Source organism: Anser brachyrhynchus, assembly GCF_964034855.1.
Source record: "Anser brachyrhynchus genome assembly, chromosome: 31".
In the NCBI taxonomy this organism is placed as follows: Eukaryota; Metazoa; Chordata; class Aves; order Anseriformes; family Anatidae; genus Anser; species Anser brachyrhynchus.
In genome coordinates, this window is record NC_137724.1 from 152,213 (window position 1) to 176,769 (window position 24,557).

At 39.7% G+C, this 24,557-nt stretch overlaps 1 protein-coding gene across 2 annotated transcripts; it reads right to left on the reverse strand.

Moving 5' to 3' along the window:
• Positions 1-8,573: 8,573 nt before the first annotated feature.
• ACADM (acyl-CoA dehydrogenase medium chain) lies at positions 8,574-24,217 on the reverse strand. 2 transcript variants are annotated; one of them, XM_080571379.1, is made up of 13 exons: positions 24,076-24,091; positions 20,841-20,940; positions 20,576-20,675; positions 20,223-20,320; positions 20,045-20,114; positions 18,481-18,581; positions 18,314-18,394; positions 16,494-16,624; positions 15,187-15,295; positions 14,218-14,358; positions 14,046-14,141; positions 13,089-13,337; positions 8,574-9,918 (listed from the first exon to the last, which is right to left on the reverse strand). In XM_080571379.1, the coding sequence occupies exons 3-13, from the start codon at positions 20,670-20,672 to the stop codon at positions 9,847-9,849; spliced, it is 1,245 nt and encodes a 414-aa protein (XP_080427505.1). In that variant the 5' UTR covers positions 20,673-20,675; positions 20,841-20,940; positions 24,076-24,091; the 3' UTR covers positions 8,574-9,846. The 2 variants fall into 2 exon arrangements, with proteins under 2 accessions (XP_080427505.1, XP_080427504.1); XM_080571378.1 differs by lacking the exon at positions 20,841-20,940 and having other exon boundaries at positions 24,076-24,217.
• Between the last annotated feature and the right edge of the window lie 340 nt (positions 24,218-24,557).

Below are 24,557 nucleotides of genomic sequence, written 5' to 3' on the forward strand. Positions count from 1 at the left end.
AAGGAGACTGGGGTGTGCAAGGAACCGGGACACAGCTGACCCAAACTGACCAAAGGGATATTCCGTACCTTACAGAGTTGTGCTCAGCAATAAAAAATAAATAAAAAAAAAAAAGTTGTAATCAGCAATAAAAGCTGAGGTAAAGAATGGGGCAGGGAGGGAACAACGCACAACATGGGAACAGATGGACACACGACCCACATGACAAACATTCAGAGTGATGGCATTTGTCTTCCCAATTAACTGTTACTTGTGATGAAACCTGGCTTTCCCAAAAGTGGGTGAACATCCACCTGTTGATGCAAAGCAGTGAGTGAACTTCTTGTTTTCCTCTGCTTGCCTGTGCAGCTTTTTGCTTTACCTATAAACTGTCTTTATCTCAACCTGTAAGTTCCTGCACTGTTACCATTCTTATTCTCTTCCCTCATCTCACTGTGGGGTGATTCAGCGAGCAGCTGTGTGGTGCTGAGCTGCTACTGGGCTTAACCCACAACACTCACTGCCCTCAGCCTGTCGGTGTACCTGAAGCATTTGAACAGTGCTCTGTGATATATGTTTAAATCTTAGGTTGCCCTGGGTGGAGTCAAGAGCTGGAATTGATGATCCTCATTGGTTCCTTCCAACTCAGGATACTGCGTGATTCTGTGATTTTGTACACACTTGTACTTTGCTTCTAATAAGGATGCACCAGTTTGAAAGTGCCATGTTGAACAGCATGACACCGGTACAGCCACACTGAAGGCAAAAGAGGGCATCCTATAAAATGATAGATGTGGATTTGCTCCATTTTTGAGGTACTCATGGTACAAAACCACAGACAGTTCCTGTAAAGAGACTCTTCCGAGCAATGCCTGCCTCACAAACCTCAGAACAACTACTGGTTGAAACAGATGCAAGGTGTTGCATCTAAAATGTTCACTAACATTCCTTCTTGAAACTCTGTTATGTGCATTGGTGCTGCTCTTAAGACAGCTTAGGGAGCTTGCTTCCTTTCTTGTGCAGGGTACCAGCAAGGAGTGCTTAAAGGTAGCCGTGATATATATCATACATATCCAGGAACTGAAATCAAACATCAAGAATGTACAGCTGCTCAGCTATTTGGAGTCTTTGTGGGTGTGATTGAACAGATAACAGATGTGGGGTAGTGTGAAAATGCCTGGATTTTTTTTTTTTTTTTGGCTGTGTGTGCACGCTCATTATTTTGTATGTTCCTGATGGCTGGGTGTAAAAAGTCAGTCCTGAATGCCTTAATACTCTGCTATGTATCTTATAAATACTTCATAATACTTCCTGTGTGTATGTGTGCTGCAAGGACCATGTGCCAGGTACTGGTGAGACCTATGTGTGTGTGTATGAGTGGACTGTGTGCCAGCTCCTGGCATCGAGCTGGGGGCCCCTGACGTGGTGTCAGCTCCTGGAGCCAGTGGGGACCTGGCATCAGCCAGTGGGGGTCTTCTACTCCCAGCCATGGGGCAGGGGCGGTGTGTGCTCCCAGAGAGCTGCTGGAGGGAATTGGTGCGAGTGAGGTGAGTGCTCTGGTAAGACCCTACCAGAGATCGCTGAGAATCCTGAGCAAAGGAGAGGTGGGGAGAAACTGCTGTTGCTTAAAGTCTTTTTTGTCATATCGATTTCAAGCCATGGTTCACTTGATACCATTGCGCTAATCATACTACAACTATGCAGTAGGCAGGAAGCACCCTGCAGAGAAACTGGTCAGAACAGTTTACTCCTCTCCCTACCAATTGCAGGCAGAATAGCATTCAGAGTACAAGAAAAAGGACAGCAGCTATACCCGCCCACCCTAATTTTCACCAGGTAAGACATGGATCCTGATACTGAGGGCCATGTAATATCTAACTAAGGATAAAAAAACAGCAAAAAATCAGAAATACTGTAACTAATCATCTTGCTAGGTTGCTTCAATTTCACTTATTTTTTAACTAGGTATTTCTTTGATGAACAAGAACCTGATAAGGTTCACTCTATTGAATGGTAAATTGTCATTAGCTTGCTTTCTACTTTTTTTCCCAAGCATGTAACCTGCTCCCTAGGAGGGGGTTCAACCACTGTATGACTCCTACCTGCCACTAAAGTAGGGATGGTGTGTAAATGAGGGTAGGGAATACCTTGGGAAATCAGAAGGTACATGTTCATATTGGATTTAATCTGCCAATTTCAACTAGGAATGTTGTGTGTGTGTGTGTTGGGTGGTGTTGCATTACTGTATGGATCCTACATGCTGGAGGGTGGGGGGAAAGAAGACAGGTTTGGGTATATATTGGGTAACGAGGTGGTACATTTTCATCTTCAGTTCCAGTTTCTGATCCTACAATTCTTTACATGATGAGAAGGGACATTTGGTTTAGATTAGGAAATCTAATGTATAATAAAACTGAAAGGAAAAAAAAATACAAGACGACACCTTCCTTTCTTCAGGAAACAGGAATATAAGAACATGATTTTGAAATAAACATCGCCTTCTGCAGGAGGCTAAAAATCTACAGCATTTTTTTCATGAGTAAGAACAAAGAGTTTCACATCAATTAGTTTCTGTTTTTCGAAAAAACACACCTGTTAATTGCTTATCTATTTGGTACTGGAAATTATTCCAGGTTACACATTTCCTATAGTGCCACTAAACACTATTATACCACGATTAACATCTAGTAAAACATTTTTTCTACAGATCTTACAGATCTTCCCAATGTCAGAAACAGGGTACTGGTTCAAGTGATCAGTACATATACTTTCCTAACCTGAGACATAAAACCAAGAATAGCCCAGGATGGCATGAGAAGTGTTAATGACAACATGAAGAACCAAAATGAAGAGCATAATAATTCAAAAAAGTTTACAAAGTATTCCACGAAAGTAATCATACTTTGCAGAAATGCTTCAGCTTTAGAACAAATAACATCTATTGAGCTCTGAACAAACAGAAGCCACCAAATACCTTCTCCTCTTGTCCACTGAGACCTCCAACAGGTAACTGACCTTCAGAAAGCCACCATACCCAGCAAGTCAACATTTATTTGATGCAACTCATCTGTTACAGCCAGTAATCCTGTGTAACAACAGATCCAAAATTACAGACATCAGTTTTGAAATACCCAAAACTTAAGTGTACTTTAGCAGACTAAATACAGGAAGATCTCAAAGCAGAAATCCAGTCGTGGACACGATAGAAAATAAGCACACATTTCACCTTTTAGTTTCACATGAGTTTTACCTTTTCATTAGACGAGTATATTAATGGTACAGTTGCTTTTATATAGAAGTTCCAATTAGACAGTGTAATCAAACAATAGTAATATCCTACTAATGTACTACACTCGTGCAAAGTCTGGAGAAAGATCATAGTAGCATAGAATATCCTGAGTTGGAAAGGACCCACAAAGATCATTGAGTCCAGCTCCTGGCTCCACACAGGACCACCTTCATGTCAGTTGTTATGTCAGCTCAGGAGCAGTAAATGTCTTTATTCACAGAGAAAAATGGAACCAACACATTCTCATTTGGGGGCTCTTTTCTCTTCATTGTTTTCTTTTAAGAACACACAGCCAAATCAAGCCAGAGCACTCAAATTGCTTTCTGAAGGCTGAAGATTATGACAATTTTGCATCCTGCAAAGGTTTGTTCTTGTATACTCTTCTTACCCTAAGGCTTATGGAAGGCAAACTAAATACCACATGAATTCTCTGGCAGAAACAGTTTAACCTCAATCATTGTTTCTGGCAATCCCACATAAATCTGCTGTCATGTCAGGCTTACTTTCAACGTCATGTAATATACCTGCATTGATTAATCCCTGTCTATTTTTCCTGGGAAATAACGTTTGCAATGCTAAAGCACACACTGGTCATGTTTCAGGCAGTCACTAAGAAAGCAGCCAGGCACAAAGGGCAAGGAACCACAATAACAACTCAAGGCTGCTCATAAACTTCACTTCGTAATAAACACCCCCCACCAAATCCTCCCCCCAGAATAGCAAAAACAAAAGCATGCATCAAATTGGAGAGAGATGGATTTGATGGGTGGAACATTCTGTGGATAAGTACTTGGATTAAAGGTCGCACCTAGAGCATGGTGGTCAATGGCTCTATGTCCAGGTGGAGGCCGGTGATGAGCAGCGTCCCTCAGGTGTCTGTCCTGGGACCAGTACCATTTAATATCTGTATGAACGACATAGACAATGGGATCGAGTGCTCCCTCAGCAAGTTTGCAGATGACACCAAGCTGAGTGGTGCAGTTGATACAACAGAAGGAAGGGAAACCATCCAAAGGACCTGAACAAGCTTGAGAGGTAGGCCCATGTGAACCTAATGAGGTTCAACAAGTCCAAGTGCAAGGTGCTGCATCTGGGTCGGGGCAATCCCAGACAGGAGTACAGACTGGGTGAAGAACTCATTGAATGCAGCCCTGCAGAGAAGGACTTGGGGGTTCTGGTGGACAAAAAGCTTGACATGAGACAGCAGGGCACACTTGCAGCCCAGAAGGCCGACTGCACCCCGGGGCTGCATCTACAGAGCAGTGGCCAGCAGGTGGAAGGAGTTGATTGCGCACCTCTGCTCTGCCCTTGGGAGGCCTCACTTGGAGTCCTGCATCCAAGGTCTGGGGACCCCAGCACAAGCAGGTGCTAGAACGGGTCCAGAGAAGGGCCAGAACGTTGATCAGAGGGCTGGAGCACCTCTCCTATGAAGACAGGCTGAGAGCTGTTGCTCTTCCACCTGAAGAAAAGGCTCAGGGGTGACCTTATTTCCAACTTTTCAGTACTGAAAAGAGGCATATAAAAAAGATGGAGAGCAACGGGGAATGGTTTTAAACTAACAGAGGGGAGATTTAGATTAGAGGTTAGGCGGAAATTCTTCACTCAGTGGGTGGTGAGACACTGGAACAGGTTGCCAAGAGAAGTTGTCCCTGGAAGTGCCCAAGGCCAGGTTGGATGGGGCTTTGGGCAACCTGGCCTAGTGGGAGGTGTCCCTGCCCATGGCAGGGGTGTTGAAACTAGATGATCTTTAAGGTCCCTTGCAACCCAATCCATTCTATGATTTTATGATCAACAGCTATGTTGCACATCCAGGAATACTGTAAAGTATGTATGGTATACGCAGAAAATTTCTGAACTGCTGTACAGGCACAGTAGTTGCCCCTCACAGCATTTTAAGCAGTATGCGAACATACATAACAGATTGAACCCTCCCAGGAAATGGATCAATCCCAGGACTGAAAACAGCCCTGAGGAGAAGGACCTCGGGGTGTTGGTGGATGAGAAGCTCAACATGAGCCTGCAATGTGCACCTGCAGCCCAGAAAGCCAACTGAAAGTACGGCCATAGCAGGGGACTTGGAATTAGATGATCTTTAAGGTCCCTTTCAACCCAAACCATTCTATGATTAAATGGTATTACTTGTAGAAGTTGGAACGAAACATTTAGAGGCAGTATGCAATAACCGCTAATTTAAAGCATTTCCACATAAAGAAAAACTCACCTGTCTTGCACACAATTCAGAGTTCTGCCTACAATAAAATCCTTCATACAGGACAAAATTAATTATACGGCCTTCCCCACATCAATAGCATTTAGTTTTCCCTGCAAGTCAGAAATGCAACTAAGGTACATCGAGTCCCTTTGTATTCTACCATCCTCATTAAATACACAAGCTTCAGCAATACGAAGGAGAAGACTGTGCTTGTGCAAGTGATTTAGGGCTTGCTAGAAGTACAGCACATGAGGAGAATCTTGTATGTATTTCTCCTAGAATGTAAATGGCAGGGAATGAAATAAAGATTAGTTTTATCAGTATCAACAAAAATGCCTTTAAATCTCTACTGAAAATATAGAACAAAATGCTAAAATACTAAGTTTTATACGATAAAAATTAACCAAAAAGATGCCTCTGTACTGTTTTCTTTCCCAGCCCACGGATTATCTCCTCATTCACAAAGTGCACACTACAACTCAAGTGATCTGTATCTTTACTACACATAACAGTGAACAACTCATTTTCAGCTTATGTATAGCCATATATATGCAAATCAGTTAAACTAGTGGTAATTTGCAAATAGCTATACAATTTTAATGTTTATCTGTAGTGCCCCACTTGATAATGGCAGGGCAGTAGATTCTCAAAATACTGGAACACAGCTCTTGATCAGCCTTAAATGTTTGGGTGCTCTCTGGTATCTGGGCAGAAGTACAAACAATTGTTGTTTTTAAAGCAAGACTGACTAGAGCTGCAAATTTTCTTTGGCACGCTTAAACCTGGAAGCTAAACCATAAAAGCTACACCCAGCCCCAAACCCTGAACTAATGCAATTTTTAGTCAAACTGATGCAAGAACATGATCTTGATTGCTGGATTTTGCAATTCTGCAATTATAATGGTACACTTACCTGGAAGATGTGACAGGGCCCTTTATACATACAGAAGACTAAATGGTGTTTTTGGACTAAGAACATGCACAAGACACGCTGCTTGAATTTACCACAAGAGTTTACGAGCATTAGCATTTGCTAACACTTTTCAACTTTGCGTCTCTAAAGCTGTATTCAGTTATCATAAAAGTATTTCCTAGTACCATCAACCATTAATTCAAGAACTACACATCTCTAATACATCAATGTAAACAACCTTACAGTGTACCCCTGCCTCCTAGTGCTGGATTAGAATTTGGGAAAGGAATTCAACTGGACAGCTCTGAGAAGCTCAAAGGTCGGAACCTAAAGAAACTTCAGCTTCCTGGGTCTCGGAGTAATTCTAGAGCTTAATTGGTGATAAACATCTACTTTAGATAAGGTAATACATGTCAACACTCACCAGTGATCCAAGAAAGCAACATTCTTCTGCCCTAAGGGTTTCAAATCCAACACCTTAATTCCTATATACTTTCTTCCAAAACCAGGATGCTATCTTATTTTTTTGTAACACCATTTAAACATTTCTTCCATGAGATGGGACTGGAGATACAAGTAATCAAGCAGTTTTTTAGAAGCATTTGAGCCTTTTGAGTATTGTTTTCCACCATGGTTTGCATGAGAAGGAACAGGAAAAAAAAGGCATAATAGATGGTGATAAGTTAAATTTATAATGTTAGTCACTATGGTGAAAAAATAAGACTGAGAATAAATCCTTTTTCTTAGGGGGAAGAGTACAAGCCAGATAAATAAAATGCTCAACAGATTGGTATCATTTTTACGTTACAAAGGAAAAAAGAAAAAGCAGATTTGAGAACAAGAACTGGCTCCTACCATATTTCCTTTGTATAGTACTAAAGCATAGACATACTACACTTGAATAATACATATTACATAAATGCATAGCTTATATAAATACCAAGTAATTAAATATTATAAAATACAGTGATTATAATATACAGTAATATGTGCATCTATATAGACACACACATATATATGCATAGATGTATAAAAACTAAAACAGTACTCATATCCTGGTCTTTTACCTCAATGTGCATAGAGAATTTTAAAAATCCAAAGGAAATCATTTAAAGTTCCAGGAGAACCTGTAGCTAGAGTATTACAAACTTTATCAGGAGTGCAAAGTCACCATTGTGAACTTTAAAAGCACATCATTCTGTAATTTGATTTATTTATTTTAGGAAGTGATAGGACTAAATCCTGAAGGTCTGTCCATTAGTGTTTGTTTTTAAATAACATACTGAAATAGTTTTTGTTATTGCTATCCGAGAGTACTTGGTTTCTAAGTTTGCAATCATCAAAACCATTGATTTGAAATTGCTTTTCTGCAATTTACCTGGACAGCACTGACAGTATACAGAAAACAAAGGTCTGACCTGTGTTGGCATTTATCCCACCACTCTCACTGTGACGTGATGTGACGAATACCAGAAACGGTCATCTGTTCATTCAGTGCAGCTGTCCCATCTGTCTGTCGTCTTTGTGGCCCTTTGACTGTCTCCTGTAGCTCCATCTCTCTCTTGTGCTGGGGAGCCCAGAGCTGGGCATGGCACTCCAGATGTGGCTGAATAATTTTTCCAAGAAGTCCAGGGAACGTGCATTCTGCTAGCACTGCCCAGCAGAGCCTAGCCAAATTTCAAACAAAACAAAACACAAAACTCTCAAGAATTCCTCTTCCTCGGCTGTTCCTGCTGCAAACAGTTAAGTGTATACACTGATGGAAAGGAATATACCCTTAAATACATTGAATCTGAAATAAATAAATCTGAATTGAATCTGAAATAAATAAAAATGATCACATAAGTCATTCTTAAGGAAAATTTGCACTTTGACTTGAAGTGAATCATCCTGACCGAACATTTACTTACTTAAACAAGTGCAGCAGTGAGAGAGGCTGCATTCCTTCAAGCTGATACTGTCACTACTGGGTTGGATCTCAGTCCTCAGGACAGACTTCATGCAGGCAATGCAATACAGGCCTTCACACTGCTGAACTGCAGTGGCCACGCAGCTGTTGTGGGCAGTAGCACAGGAGGAACTGAGGTGCAGCTATTTGCCTGTTTCAGACACTGGACAACTTATGCAAAATACAATTTAAACGATGTGGCAAGCAAAATGAATAAAAACCACCACACCTCTCTGTTTAAAATGAGATTTTATTCGAATGCATCAATGGCTGTCAGAAATAACATTTTGATCATCTAACTTTACAGTGAAAAAACATTGTGTTGTGAGGTTCTCGTTGCTTGCCCTTTTTGTACTTAGATTTTTGGAGTAATACACAAATTTAGAATAGACATGTTATAAGAAAATATGGCAATGTTTCCTAGAGGTTATTTTATGTGGCACTGGTTAAAATGAAAAAGTTTAAAATTGGACAATCATACTTATTTATGCTATAACAAAACCACATAATTATTTTTACCAAAAGCTGTCCATAACATTCAACCATACAGCAGACGTCTTGCACAGGAAAAGGCACAAGTATTTTCTTCATGAACACAACAGGTTTCTTTGAAGAACAGAGATAAACGCTTTGAATGACAATTTTTTTCAGTGCTGGATTCAGGTGAGTAACGTGGTTAAGAAACTGAAAAGAAGCCCTATTATGCTGTGTCTTTTGAAAACAAGAAGTAGTTTTTGTTCATGCTGCTTCAGGGACACATGTAAAATATAGACAAACTAGAAATAGTAATCCTGTCCCTGTTTGAGAAAAATAATAGTGCTGTGTGCTCTAATTTATGATAATATATGCTTTTGAACGGTCCAGAAATTAAGATTCATTCATCTTTTTTTTTTTTTAAATACAAGTTTCTTAAGGCCAACAAAACCAACATGTTAGCGTACTTATTTTCAGCTAGCTCTAGGTGACCTAGAGACAATCTGCTGCAACATGGTATTCCTGAGGAATTAGAATAGCATTTGTAAGTAACTATTTCCCTGAGATTTATTAATTTGATATCCATCCAAATGCCAATGATAAAAGAGATGGAACAAATCTATACCATTATAAACAATACAGAAACTCCCCAAATTTAATTCCTCATGCTGAATTTCCACATGCTGAATGCCTTCACTGACCAAGAAAAAAAAATTAAAAAAATCTGAATTTTGGTATCTTTTTTAATCAAATAAATTCATAAATTTTATAGGGAAAGTTTTTTCCCTTCCCCCACCAAACGCTAAATATTTGAGTGAAAATGATTAAGTGGGGAAAGACAATCAATCACTTTGGAATTCAGAGGGAGTGGATGGGAAGAAGTAGTGCTTAATAATGTATTCAATAAAAAGACTTTTAAAGAAAAGGGCTTTTTTCCACAAATTTTCCATTGTATTGAGAAACGCACTAAAATCCTCTTCCATGAGAACACAGCATACTACCGTAGTGTCACACACACTTTATACATTTCTTTAAGCCTTAAATTTGCCAACATGTTCACGAGCTATGATCATCCTTTGAATCTGCGCAGTTCCCTCATAAATCTGAAAAGAAGAATTGCAATAATGTTAGATGATCATTTTTAAAAAGGTTTTAGATTGATCTTTCTACACTTTTAAACCTCCTTAGCATACTAGATTACAGGGTGGATTGGAATGTTAAATCCATGAAAAATAAAACTGAAAAATTCCAGTGTGCCTAAGTAACTACATTGGGCTAAATAGAATAAATCATACACAAGATACTGAGAGACAGTCTCATATCCTCTCATCTAAACTCAATAATTTTCTCAGACAAACAGACATAGGGGGCCAAAAAAGATCAAGAAAGTGTGTTATCTGAGGAAGAAAATACATAGTTTAGGTTTTACGAACTAGGTTTTAAAACAATGGGTGAAGAGAAGATGACTTGTGCTGAGTGTTTTATTTTTGTTGACTAGCCTTTCAAGGTCACACCAAGCATTCCCTTTGATTCATTTACTTCCATTTCTTCTTGCTAACTAGTACTCTCTCCAATACAGTATCCTTTTTTTCTTCCTTTCTTTAACCTTACATTCTTACATCGCCTTCTAGAAACATTCTGCACCATCCCCCTGTTTTACATTGATTGATGGCAGGAAAGACAGAGATGCACAACACTGTATATATGAAGCTCTAATGCAGTAAGAAGGCTCTATGCTCCACAGGTATACTGCAACAGGATTTGAGGGTGGAAGCAACATAGCTTAGGGATTCGAGTGTTTCTGTTCCCAGTTCTGTCAAAACTTGGTATGACGAGTTGCTCAAATTCAGGTAAATTCACTTTCTGCAGTTATAAAATAGGGACAGTATTCCCAAGAACCTTACAAAGCCTTTTGAAAATAGAGCCAGTATAACCTGCAGTCACATTAGTTTTTTCTTCAGAGGAAATTTTTCATTCTCAGAGTGAATCATCTGACTGCTGCTGCTTACCCTACAATGATCCAGGTTATAGAGCAGATTTAGTCTGGTGAAAGTAGGTGCCTTTTGGAGCAAACTTAACTGGAAACTCTACCCTCTCTATATGCCAAATACCATCCAAATCCTAACGAAGCCAAAATTGTCCAGGCCTATAACAATTTACAGTTTTGTTTACAATTTAAAAGCCTTAACAATTACACACATAGTGGGGACATTCAGTCCAACGAACCAAACAGGCCTGCTGTGAACTTAGCCTTTTCAAACTAGATATGGTGTAGTTGGAGGGCATTCAGCAGCTATTCCTGCAATCTGCTAATCTCCTATTGCACTAAATTACTTGCTGATGAAGACAGCCATGGAACTCAAGTGTAAAGACATCAAAACTCACAGTCTGCTTAAATAAATGCAAAAGAGGTTTTGGTTTATAAGCAATGGAAGCAGTTTCAAGCACCACCTTCAACTGAAGGGAAGTAGTAGAACTGTGTAATACCGAGAAACATCAAATATATGGAAGAAAAGAACAAGTGGAAAACAAAGTTTTTATACATGAAACACATGGCCAAAAGCATGTACCATGTGGAATTGGGCCGTAATATAGTAATGCATAATCAAGAGACATGGGCAAAATATTGTAAAGACAAAACCCTTCCTTGTATTATTTTAAGGGATGAAGAGAAGCAGAAAAAACAACAAAAATTAATACTAAATCTGATTAGACTGAACAATTGGGAAAAAAAAAGTCTACTGTGCCATGAACCTGTGATGGATCAGTGTAATAGAAAATCTAAATGACTGGAATCCTGTAAAATTAATCTTAACTTTCAAATAAACTTCCAACCCTCACAATATCTTTCTCTAGAAAAACACAGAACCTGACAGAAAAAATGCCCAATCATAGTAAAATTATATTACTCATTCATCTCCTCGCTTGCAGGACTGTAATTAGTACTAAGCACCTTTAGATTCCAAAGTACTAGCTGTCTTTCCTTAAACAGAGAAAAACAAAATCTTGGCTAGGGAGAATCATAGTTTTCATTTTAAAGTCAGCTACAAGAGAAATGTTAACTACATAGAATCTTAAGAATGACAGCTGTTATAACTAAATAACCGTTCAGATTATGGTCCACATGCATTTCTTGATACCTGTTCTGATAAGTTTTATCTAGCCACTATTACTATCAGAAAGAGGTGAAAAGATTACTGGTTTTGCTGAGCACAATTAAAACATTCTTGCTGAATAAAGAACTGTAGCAGAATATATCCCAAGACAAGAATTATGACATAACATGGAATAATTTCTCAGCAATAATAATGCAGAAAAAGATCTGGGGATTATGGGTGACTACAGGCTAAACATGAGTTAAGTATAAGTTTGGTTTGTTGTTAAAAAGAAAAACAGGCCAAGCGTTCCAGGTTGTATCATACTTCTGTTAATACAACATATGCAAGACCACGATATATTCCATGACACTCAATGCTGGTGATATATCAGCTGAAGTATTCTGCCTGGGTTATCCTACCAAAGTTTCAAACATAAGGTTTAGAGCATAGCCAGAAGTGATGAAGAGACTGGAAACAGAAAAGGAAAAAATAAAAATAAAAAAAATCATTCAGCATGACTCATGAGGAAAAAGGTGAAGAAGCCGCTGTAGTGTTCTCTTCTAGACTAAGATAAGAGGAATGTGAGAAGCTCCTAAAATGTCATTACCAATCAGTTGTTCTGCATACTGTCTTTGGATCTGAGGAGTAAAAGGAGATAATGTGCAACAACTGTTATTTGAACTAGGTATCAGGCTGAAGGAAAAGCTAAACTATAGGCAGGCACCAGTCTATGACACATATGGGAAGTCAGAGAATTTCCAGCACTGAAGGTTTTCAAGAACAGCATCATACATAAACTACACCTACTTACAGAATACCAGAGGAAGTATTGGTATTTTGAGCAGTGTCTTCTACAGTGGTTTTTTTTTTGTTTGTTTGTTTTAAGTTTAGAAGCTTCCAAAGGAAGAAGAGCCCAAGAATTTCAGAGTTACCATATACGGAAAAAACCACACCATTAAATTTATTTCTTGCATGTAGGTTAAGCTGTTGATCTAGTGCAAAGTATGCAAGAATTTGCCCAATTTGAATTTCCCTTTTTTTAAACTGAAGGATACTTACTGTCATTCTAAAAACTTACGTCATATGTGTACATCAAGATTTGAAATAAGTAGCCATTAGGTAGTTCTATATAAAATTTTGGCATTATTGTAGAGATCACATTCTCTTTTACTTACCTGGTAGATTTTAGCATCTCTCATTAGTTTTTCTACAGGATATTCAGTATTAAATCCATTTCCTCCAAAAATCTGCACTGCATCTGTAGCTACTTGGTTTGCAATGTCACCAGCAAATGCCTTTGCAATGGAAGCATAGTAGGTATTTCTGCGGCCAGCATCAACTTCCCATGCAGCTCTTTGGTAAGCCATCCTAGCAAGTTCCACTTTCATAGCCATTTCAGCAAGCATGAATGACACTGCCTGGTGCTATGAATTACGAAATACATTAAATTAACATTGCTTGTTTAAGATTCTATGACTTCCAAAAAGAATATGATCTTTTTTATACACTAGTATCTTCAACAGAGTAAGTTGTACAACATGAGTTCTACATAATATGGATCAAGCTGTCATAATTCTGTGTTGAATTAGACTTTTAAGGTTTTCATTCTAAAATTCATTTAGTCACAGGGACTAAGTACTGAATTATGAAGTTGTGTTTCAGTACTTATGACATCTTACTTAGCTAGCTGTTTATTTAAATTTCTTTAAAACTGGTAAGCAGTGTGATTGGTAACATATTCTAATTTTTTTTTATTAATACCGTGTATTGTTTCACGTAGCTCAGAGAAGCTTATACCTTGCCTGAAAATCCCTATTTATTAGTATTGAAGAAGTTAAGTATGTCTTGAGAGTACATGAATTTCAGGTTTTGGGGCAGAGTTTTCTTTCTGATTTTACTATTATCATCAGTAAGTTTAGAAGACTTCCTGGACTAACTGCATGGCTAGATTTACTTAGATGGCGCTGACTAATATATACTTGAGAACCCAAGCAATGGCAGAGATACAGTAACTTATGCCCTAAAAATCAAGGAACAACCCTGAAAATTCACTAGTAGCACATCTACTGTACTGATGCGAAAACATAGCTTATATAAGTGAATATGTATGAATAAATATATATTTAACTTACTTCAACAATCGCTTTCCCAAAGGTTTTTCTCTCCAAGGCGTATTTAGTAGCTTCATCGAGTGCTCTTTTTGCTAACCCAACAGCACCAGCTGCTACCTAAATTAAATATAGCACAGAATAGAAACAAAAAATTTCTATTACATTTTATAAATAAATTATTTTTGATACTTACAGGTGGTCTGGTCTTATCAAAAGCTCCCATTGCGATTTTAAAGCCAGCTCCCTCAGCTATTAATACATTTTCTTTCGGGACTCTCACATCTTCAAAGACAATACCTCTTGTATCTGAGCAGCGTTGACCCATATTCATTTCCTGAAAAGAGAAGTTTACAGAGGTGCAACTAAGTTGAATTTTTCCAAGGTACAACACATCATCTTTCTTTAGCTTACTCAAAGCATAAGGTAAGCTTCTGCCCCCCAGCTCCACCCAGACACTTCAGTTTCATCTAAAAATTACCATATATGTGAAAAATAGTAGTTCTGCATTTACGGACCAGCATGCCCCTTATTTGTCTAAGCTGGGCAGTTTATCTTGTGCCTATATAAAATTGATTCTATAGCTGCAATCACTCACATGGTCTTTCTCAAGTTTAACTGTATCATTTGAGGTGGGAGAGGAAAAAGTAAAGAAACTAGTATGCAAGCAGTAGGAAAGAGCAACTGTAACAGAAACACATGCACAAAAAAATAAAATGGAGTTTTCAAGTTTTCAGATTCCTTCCCTGATACACAATGTCAATTTTTCTCCTATTTATTTAAGAATTTGCACCAAAACCTGAAAAGCCTTCCTTGAGCAGTAGCTAAAATTAAAGCTCTCTGTGTATTATGGTTAAAACTGTCCACCTTGTTTTTTATCCTTTGAAGCCATATTTCTCATCTATTGGCATTGATCAGTAAAATGGTTCTCAAAAGATTTTTTTGCAGATATTCAAAGTCATCTTTCTTTGATACAGTCTGAATAATTCCTTATCAGAATGAATAAAATTATGTCTTATGAATAGTTTATGTTGTAAAAAAGAAAAGATGACAATGTGAAAACGTTCAGTTATGTAACATGTTTTCTTTAATTGCAATTTGTTATGATTTGATTTAGAAGCAAATAATAACGCCTAGTTTGTCAAGTAAGAGATACTCTCTTCACCTTTCTTCCAATTTGGATTCCAGGGCTATCTGCCTCCACAATGAATCCAGTAAAAGCTTTGCTTGCAGGAACTTTTGGATCTGGATTGGAACGAGCAAGCAAGAAATACCTAGTGTAAAACAAAGAAGTGGAAACTCAGTTTATCCTCACAATTAACAATGTGTAAATATATATATATATATATATATTTACTGTTTCTAGCATGTAATAAATCTATCAGAAAGTTAACAATCCATTCTTCTTGCCCCTTACAAAAATAAACTGACAGTGCACAATGAAGAGGAAGTGTCACTGCATCTCTTACTGCAACATTCAAGATTTAATAAAATTACTTAATACGGACATGTAAAGATTCTCCACCTTTTCCATGTACTTTAAGTCTTCACAGTATTATCAGTTTCACAGACAGTAAAAAAAAAAACCTGTCACAGCACATATTTAAAAATGAATTCTTAGGAGATATACTGTTGCACAGAAAATGTTATCACCTGATTTCAAAGATCTTAATGTTATTCTTCTAAGTTGTAGATAAGTATTTCTATTAGAAATTAAACAGTTGTAAATGATATTCATGGTGTTTGGTAATGTCAAAAGATAGCTGGTACATTCTCTTTGATAGTTCTGCCTTGAACAAGGAAATAAATAATTAGAAAATTCAGCTTTATGGGTAAATGCATACAGCTTTTTCACTTAAAACAATTTACGTGTTGGGGATGAGTGTGATACTATGCGAGACATGATGAAAGAGGTCTATATTGTAAAGCATGTTCCACAGACACACCGCCACAGCAATATCTGGATTCTTTGACTGTTAGAAAATGTCTTCCCTTCAGAAAATAAAATGTAACACCACAATCCAAGAGTTTTTCTAGCTTCACTAAAAGTGAGAGGTGTTTTGAATAGAATCAGTACCAAGTGATCTCGATCACTACACCTTCAAAGTAAAGTAGCTGGTAATATGGGCCTCCTGAGTGTTTTGCAAGTTAAATCACACTCCTGCTGTCCTCCCCTGAAGAAAAAGCAGAATTATTTTGTTTGGTAGCATCAAGGTTTAAGAGGCATTCCTGAATGAAGAGTTGCCACGTCATCACTTAACTTCCTTTTTAAGCTTTGCACAGCCCTGAGAGTCTTATACCTTGTGCTGATACACTGATCACAGATTAAAGTGTATCGGGGTGAAACATAATGAAGACTTGGATTTACAACAAAACTTTAAAGAAACACTAGTATCTAACTTTGGAAAAAAAAAAAAAGCCAGTATAGAACAGAATAATAGAAAATGTAGGATAAGTCAACTGTTAACACACCAGTTTGCTTTCCCACCATTTGTGATCCACATCTTCTGACCATTAATAATATATTCATCTCCTTTCTTCTCAGCCTTTGTTTTTATACCAGCCACATCCGAGCCTGCTCCAGGCTCTGTTACGCAGTAAGCCTAGAAGAAAATAAAATATAAAATCTTGAGGAAAAAAGTTCCTTCTTTAGGAATCATATTATTGCAGACTCTGTTCACCAAAACTGCATAGTAAACCCCAAAATATTATATAAAAAACCCTACCACCACCAAAAAGCAACAACCGTCAAAGCACATATGGGTTAATTTTCCTAATAAATCTATAATGCATATTTTAAATAATTTTTAATGATCATAGAATGATTCGGGTTGGAAGGGATCTTAAGGACATCTAACTCCAACCCCCCTGCCACAGGCAGGGATGCCACTCACTAGATCAAGTTTTCTTCACCCTCTGAGTGAAGAATTTTCTCCTAACCTCTAATCTAAATGTCCTCTCTTTTAGTTTAAAACCATCGCCCCTCATCCTGTATTATCTGATTGAGCAAAGAGTCCCTCTCCAGCCTTTTTATAAGAACCCTTTCAGTATTGAAAGGCCACAATGAGGGAGCCTTCTCTTCTCTAGGCTAAATACCCAGCTCTCTCGGCCTGTCTTCATGGCAGAGGTGCTTCATCCCTCTGATCATCTCTGTAGGCGTCCTCTGGACTCAGTCTAACAGGTCCACATCTTTCTTGTTCTGGGGGCCCCAAACCTGGACGCAGTACTCCAGGTGGGGCCTGACAAGGGCAGTGCAGAGGGGGACAATCGCCTCGCTCGACCTGCTGCTCACACCTCTTTTGATGCAGCCTAGGATGCAGTTGGCCTTCTGGGCTGCAAGCGCGCACTGCTGGCTCATGTTGAACCTTTTGTCCACCAGATAAACATGATAAACAGAAATATTTTGTAATTCTTAAGTCATCACTTCCTCACACTTCATAAACTGATGTAAAAGCTTAGGATCTTTAAAATCTGCAAATAAGAGTACAGCGTAACGTTTTATATCTACTGTGTTCTTCATTTTATGGGGCTTAGTTGTTCGGATTCTAATGCATTGCACATGACTCTTTATTTCTTTCTCTGTAACAAGTACTGCTCATGTCATATGAGTATGTGCTTATATAAACCTCTTTTAAACTCCCACTCCTCTTCTTAGAATCACAGAATCTTGGGATTGTTCAGGTAGAAAAAAACCTCTGAAGTCATCTGGTCCAACCTTTAACCTAGTACTGAAGTCCACCACTAAACCATGCTAAGTTCTACATCTACACGTTTCTTGAAGACCTCCTGGGATGGTGACTCAACCACTTCCCCGGGCAGCCTATTCCTATGCCACACAACCTTTTCAGTAAAGAAATTTCTCCTAATATCCAACCTAAACCTCCCCTGGTGCAACTTGATTTTCCCTGTCTTATCACTTGGTGCTTGGGAGAAAAGCCCAATCCCCACCTCACTACAACCTCCTTTAAGGTAATTGTAAAGTACAATAAGGTCTCCCCTGAGCCTTCTCTTCTCCAAGCTAATCAACCCCAGCTAAACAACCTCCTTAAAGGGAAATAAAAAAAATATTATCTTTTTGGTAAGTGATTAGGATGGTTTTCCAGGTAATATCTTCTATTTCCTCGCTGTTTGTATCAAATTTTGCTATTCCTTGACTTTGAATAAATGGCACAGTTTATTTACAAACAAAAATGGGCTAAGTTTTAAGTAGATACCACTGCTTTCTTCCAAACAATGACTAATACTGATGAATGTGGGTTAGGAACATTCTACAGTGTAGCAGTTATACTTACACACATCATTGGTTCTTCTGTCATTCTTCCCAAGTATTTTTTCTGTTGCTGCTCATTTCCTGCAATGATTACTGGCATTTGCTGAAAGAAAATATTTATACTATTAATCTGCCTTTTTAAAATGCACAGACTCCACTTTAAAGGAGGAAAGAAATGACAGAACTTACCCCTAGGGAATTTGCTTCAATGGCAGTTTGAACCCCTGTGCATCCATAAGCTAACTCTTCCGTAATAAGGCATGCTTCAAAACTGCCAAGGCCAAGACCACCTACAGTTGAATGAGTTTAAAGTGGGACATACTAGCAATTTACAGAAATTAACTATCAAAAACATACTGCCCCATATACACTTGATTGTGCACTGCGTTTGATCAGACATCCCCCACAAACTTTTTAAATAAAGTTTTGTCAGAATGGTAAGAGATGATTGGAAAACTACATTTGACTGCTCCAAGGTTGCATGATTGATATGGGGCACGTTACACAGAATGGCAACAACTTTTTGACTACTATAACTTTTCGACTACTTTACATTCGAGAATGTCCTTTAGAGATCTTAGGAAGCAGAGAAATGACCACAAAGGCTCCTGAGCTACCATAGCTCGTATGAATACTAAGTTATGCATGTTAGTCAGCCAACCAATCTAGTAACCTGTTTCTGACAGAAACTGACTTTGGGAAGTGCTTCGAAATACACTAACAATACAGCGACATTTGCTCAAAATACATTCTCCATCCTCTAGGCGTCTCCCTCAGCCTGAAGTACTCTTGGTATCCTTGTTAACGCTAACCCTTGACAGACTTACCCTTCAGTGAATTTGCACTCATCTCTTTTTAACATAGGTAAACATTTTAGCATTAATATCATGCAGCAGCAATGAGTTTCACAAATTAACTACAAACTGCATAAAATGAAGGGGAAATACAGATTGTAACTGCTCAGCAGATGTGACCAGGGAATGACCTGGCTGGAGAACAAGATGACCTGGCTGCACAACAGGGTAGGCTGGCTGGCAGCAGGAATGCCAGGGACAGAGCAACTCTGCTACAAGTTTCCCTTGGCGACGTGATGAGAAATGCCACAGCTTTGTCTTGTAAAAGTGCTCAGGGGCCACCTTTGGGCTGTGGACTTGGTCTGGGGGATGAATATAATGCAGGGCTAGGGTGTCCCGTGCTGATGTTCACAGGATCAGTGCTGGTGCAGGGGCCTATAACAAATGGGCTCATGATGCATCTTGGCAGACTCCTTGTAGCGGTAGGACTTCATCCAATGCACTGTTCATTAAATCTTTTTATATTTAAGGAAAAGCATGTGTTTAATTCGCATGAAGTGGTCCAATAACCATTTCCCAACAAGAACTATCTCCTTTAATTTACTCTGAACCTGCCATCTGCTGACTTCACTGATGCCTTCTAGTTGTATTGAAAGGGATGATGAGCCATCAATCCCTTTTCACACTCTTCATGACACTGACGTTTTAGTCATTTCTCATACAGAAGCTGTTCTGTATCTTTTGTCATCTTTATCCTTTTTAGGAACCCCTTCCAATTCCATGGTAGCCTTTGAAGATGGAAGGATCAGACTGCATAATGAATTAAACAGGAAATTAAAAGGTTAAACTTAATTATTCAAGTATTCAACTGTTTATTTTATACAGAATCCATAATGACACATCTAAATCTCCAAGGCCTTTTCTTAGTTTTATTTTACAGGTTAAAAATATTTACTTACCACAGCTTTCTGGTATGTGTGAATTTATAAGACCAAGTTCCCAAGCCCGTTTTATGAGTGGAAGAGGATACTGAAATAAATGAGGAAAATCACCTTCTGATTAATTACAGCCAGCATTTTAAATTTCATGCAGGTTAAGATAAAAATCTAATTTTCCCCTACTGTATGACAGATTTACCTCTCCAGTTTTATCATATTGTGCAGCAACAGGAATAATTTCCTCCAGAGCAAATTTACGAGCAGTAGCTTGAAACTCTTTCTGTTCATCAGTAAGTTCTATTATAAAAAAGAAAAAAAAAAGTCACAAATTCTACACCGGCTTTAATTTTTCCAGTTGTCAGAGTATGGGAAAAGAAGAGTAGTGTCATTCCTCCCAAGACAATCTAAACCACCACTTCCTGGGCCTCTCCAGTAACCAAAAAAGCTCAACTTCCTCTTCATACTGGCCTGCAATACAGTGTTTTTTATTTTAAACTAACTGTGCAATTTGTCCTTAGTTGGTGTACTCCTTTCAAACAATGTGATACCTACCAAAGCTAAAGCCAGCTCCAGGTTTGCCTGCATGCACGTTTTGAGCAGGTTTACTAGAATGTGATCTCCATCCAAGCCCTGCAATGGTTTGGAGCATCCGCTGAAGAGAAACAGAACAGGAGATGTAAGACATTGATAGCTCAAGTCTCCTAAAGCTACTAGCCTGATGGCAGCACAACTTTAAATATAGATTCCCTCTTTAGAAAACAGTATCGCATCAGGTACAATACAGTGACTAACATGATCTAGAAGAACTCCTGGCTACCTTAAACTCTGTTCCTGTGGCAAGCTGATGCAAACTGACGGCTTACGCCAACATGGAATCCAAGACAGCACTGAGCTTGTGTGAACTGGTGTTTCCATTTCTAAGATTGCAAAAATCAATTACTTAAAAATAACTAAGCGTAATTATAGCACATCTTCTTTAAAGTACATATATCCACACATGAACACGCTCGCAGAGACACAGTAATATATATATTTTGAAAAGTACACTAATCAAACCAGAAGTTATTGCCCACAACTGAGCACTCCACCAGTGTTTACCTATGGTCAGGATTAGCATGATACTGAAAACAACAATCTACGTATTAAACAATAGGTATCAGAATATTTTGACCTAATGCACAAGATTCCCTTCTAGCAAGTCGCAGTAATGTGTATATAGTTAGTGATTACTGTTGTAGTGGTGTCATTGCGGCCTGCATCAGAACTAGCGTGGCCAACAGGACCAGGGAAGTGATCGTCCCCTTGTACGTGGCACTGGTGAGCCTGCGCCTCGAGTACTGTGTTCAGTGGTGGGACCCTCACTCCAAGAAGGACATCGGGGTACTGGGGCACGTTCAGAGAAGAGCAAGGAAGCTATAAAACACACCTTATGAGGAGTGGCTGTGGGAAATGGGGTTGCTTAGAGTGGAGAAGAGGAGGCTGAGGGGAGACCTCATCGCTCTCTACAACTACCTGAAAGGACATTGCAGCAAGAAGGGTGTCAGTCTCTTTCATTGTGTGACAAGTGATAGGATGTGAGGAAAGGGCCTCAGGTTGTGCCACGTGAAGATATAAGCAAGAATTTCTATGCAGACATGGTTTAGTGGTGGACTTGGTGGTGTTAGGTGGATGGTTGGGCTTGATGATCTTAAAGGTCTTTTACAACCTAAATGATTCTATGATATTCCAAACAAGATAGACCCAAGCAGAATATCTGTAGTTTTCTTCCTAACATTTATCACAAGTTTATTCTGTTTTTCATTGTACATACTTTCTTTGCCTTTTTTAGTGCCTACTAACATCGTTACAAGTATTTGCGTGATGCTTTAATCCCGTGCGTAAACTAAAACCAGATTTCTGCTCTAAAATTCATGCCCAACTTTGACTTTAAAAGGTTGTTTTACCTTTTTACCCTTCAATAGATTGAATTTCTGCATTATTTGGGACGAAAAGTAAAAAAATATTTCATTGGATATATTTATAGAATGACCCAGATCAATACTGACTGAAAACAATTTAGTCAAAAGGCTAAGAAAAGGCTTGATTTTGATTTGTTTTTAATGTAAAAATTTAGGTTAAAAAAAAGTTTGATGAGACCAGTCTCTTATTTTGCAACATTAGAAAACTGAATTAATCATAATAGTACAAAAATATGTCAGAATTTGTATTGGAAACTCTAGAGACAGGAGCGGTATATAGCTGGGTAGGCTACAAGCAGTTAAAAAACAAAGTAGCGGTAGATGACTGTGCTCTTAAAAATAAGAATGCTATGCAGAGATGGTTAAAAAAGCAAACAGGTATCAATAGATGAAAAAATGTATTTTCAAAGTATACTGAAAACATCTATAAAGTTGAAAGGTGAAGAAATGCTGGAAGACCACTACTAGGCATAGGACAGGGGGAAGCTATCACGTAATCGAATACTTAACTGTTAAGTTTATTAATAGTTCGGGATTGTATTTTCTATTAGTCAGTATATTACTCATTTGGAGTTTTCACAAGCCATAGCTATTGCAGAATAGTATCATAGTATTTTACCTAAGTTTTATGCAACTGCTACCGCTGTTGTAATATAGGAAAACAAACACAATCAACAAGCACCTAGACGAACCTCAATCATTCAGAATTTTTTATATCTTCCTTTATCTAGAAGAAGCCAAGATGATGATGAGGTTGAGCAAAAGCCAGATATTTGAAATCAGTTTTTTTTTTTTAAAGGAGCAGCCCTTCATAGAGTCATACACAGCTTTTTCACAAAAACGTTTTGTCTCAACTAGAAAAAGTACTGAATTCAAAATAATGGTAAGGGTGACATCCTACATAAAGGAAACAGTGAAATTCATCCTAGAAAACGTATGTCTGTTGGGGTTTTCATACAGAGCGGTACGCCAGGTCAGCGCGGAAGGTTTTGCAGAACCACCACAAACAGACGCATGGAAAGGACAGGTGTGATCCATACCTGGATGTGGCGCAAGTGATCAAGTGCCAAAGGACCACAGTTCGTAACCGGCAGGAATTTGGGTCACCATCTATTTCACCCGCTTCCCTGTTTGACTCAGTGGGACAGCTGGATTCAGTGCCAAGGTGCTAGCGACGCTCACACAACTCCTACGGCTCTCCACGGCCAAAACCACGACAGTGAAGGTGACGTGTCCGGAGGCTGAACTCGGACCACTGATGTACGTGGTGCGTGTTCACTGTCCGTCAGATTCCCTTGCCTGGAAGCTGTCCGCCTGGTGCCCTGAACACCCGCTGGCTTGGCACGCTGTCCTCCTGGCTGCAGGCCCAGCCCAGCGGTCACGCCGCTGACCCAGGGCCCTTCAACCTTTACCTACTTCTGGAAGCGGGGAAGCCAGGAAAAGGCCCCTGCGAAGGCTTAGCGAGGTGCTACCCGAGCTCTGAACCACCTCCACCTTGGTAGTTAGGAGGTACTGGTGGATCAGTAACTTTTGATGTATGCAGAGTTCAAGTTTTATAAAGCCTCAGCACTTCAGAGAAACAACCTTTATTCACTGTTCAATAACTTCTTTCCACGTAAGCAGTATTTTAAGTTTATAGAACCGCAGCACTTCAGAAAACCAATATTTATGTACTGCATATATTAAAAAAAAAACAGCATAAGGAAAAAACAAACAAAAAAAAAAAAACAGTGTAGGCAGCACAGCTAGGTATGCTTCAGGAAAGGCACCGTACGAAATGCTCTCAACCGTAAGCACTGACGTTTAGAAATGGGAAACAAAACCCATTTTTTTTTTTTCTAACGGCCCTGCATGCGTAGCACAACAGCTGAAAGACACGAGCAGCGCTCCGGACCCCGGAGACGAACGCTGCCAACTCATGGCCGAGACGGGGAAAAAAAACAAAAACAAAAAACCAGAGCAGGGCGCGGACTCCAGCCCCGCACGGCTTTGTCCTCCGGGCCTCCCGAGCAGCCCCGCGGCCTTCAGACCTCCACGGCCCCGATGCCCCCGCAGCCCCCGGCCCTGCCCCGCCGCTCCCCCCCCCCCGCTCACCCGGCTGGCTCCGAAGGCAGACATCTTAGCGAGCGCCGCGGAGGCTCCCGGCGGGGCGGGCTGCTCGGGCTGGGGGGGGGGGGGCGGCGCCGCGCTCCGGGGGCAGCGGGGCCGCGGGTTCGGGGCCGGGCTGAGGCGGGGTGACGGGGAGAGGGGCGGGGAGGGGGCGGCCGGCCCGGAATGGGGCTGGCCGCGGCTGATGCGCCCTCTCCTCCCTCCCCTCAGTTAAGGGGGAGGTTTATTTACTTCGCCGCGTGTGTCACGCAGCGCGGGAGGCACGTTTCGGCTACCAGATGGCTCTCTGGATGCAGTCTCCTGGGCTGGTTCCAGCCGCCTACGTCTTCTTCCTGCTAGCAGGGCAGTCGCGAGGCCTGCTTTACCGTGTTTCTGTCCCTCAGGGAGCGGCGAAATGAACTTCGCGAAGGCGTGCCAGGAGCTGGGGCGGCCCCGGCTTTGGGCCTGCGGCCGGTCTCGGCTCCTTG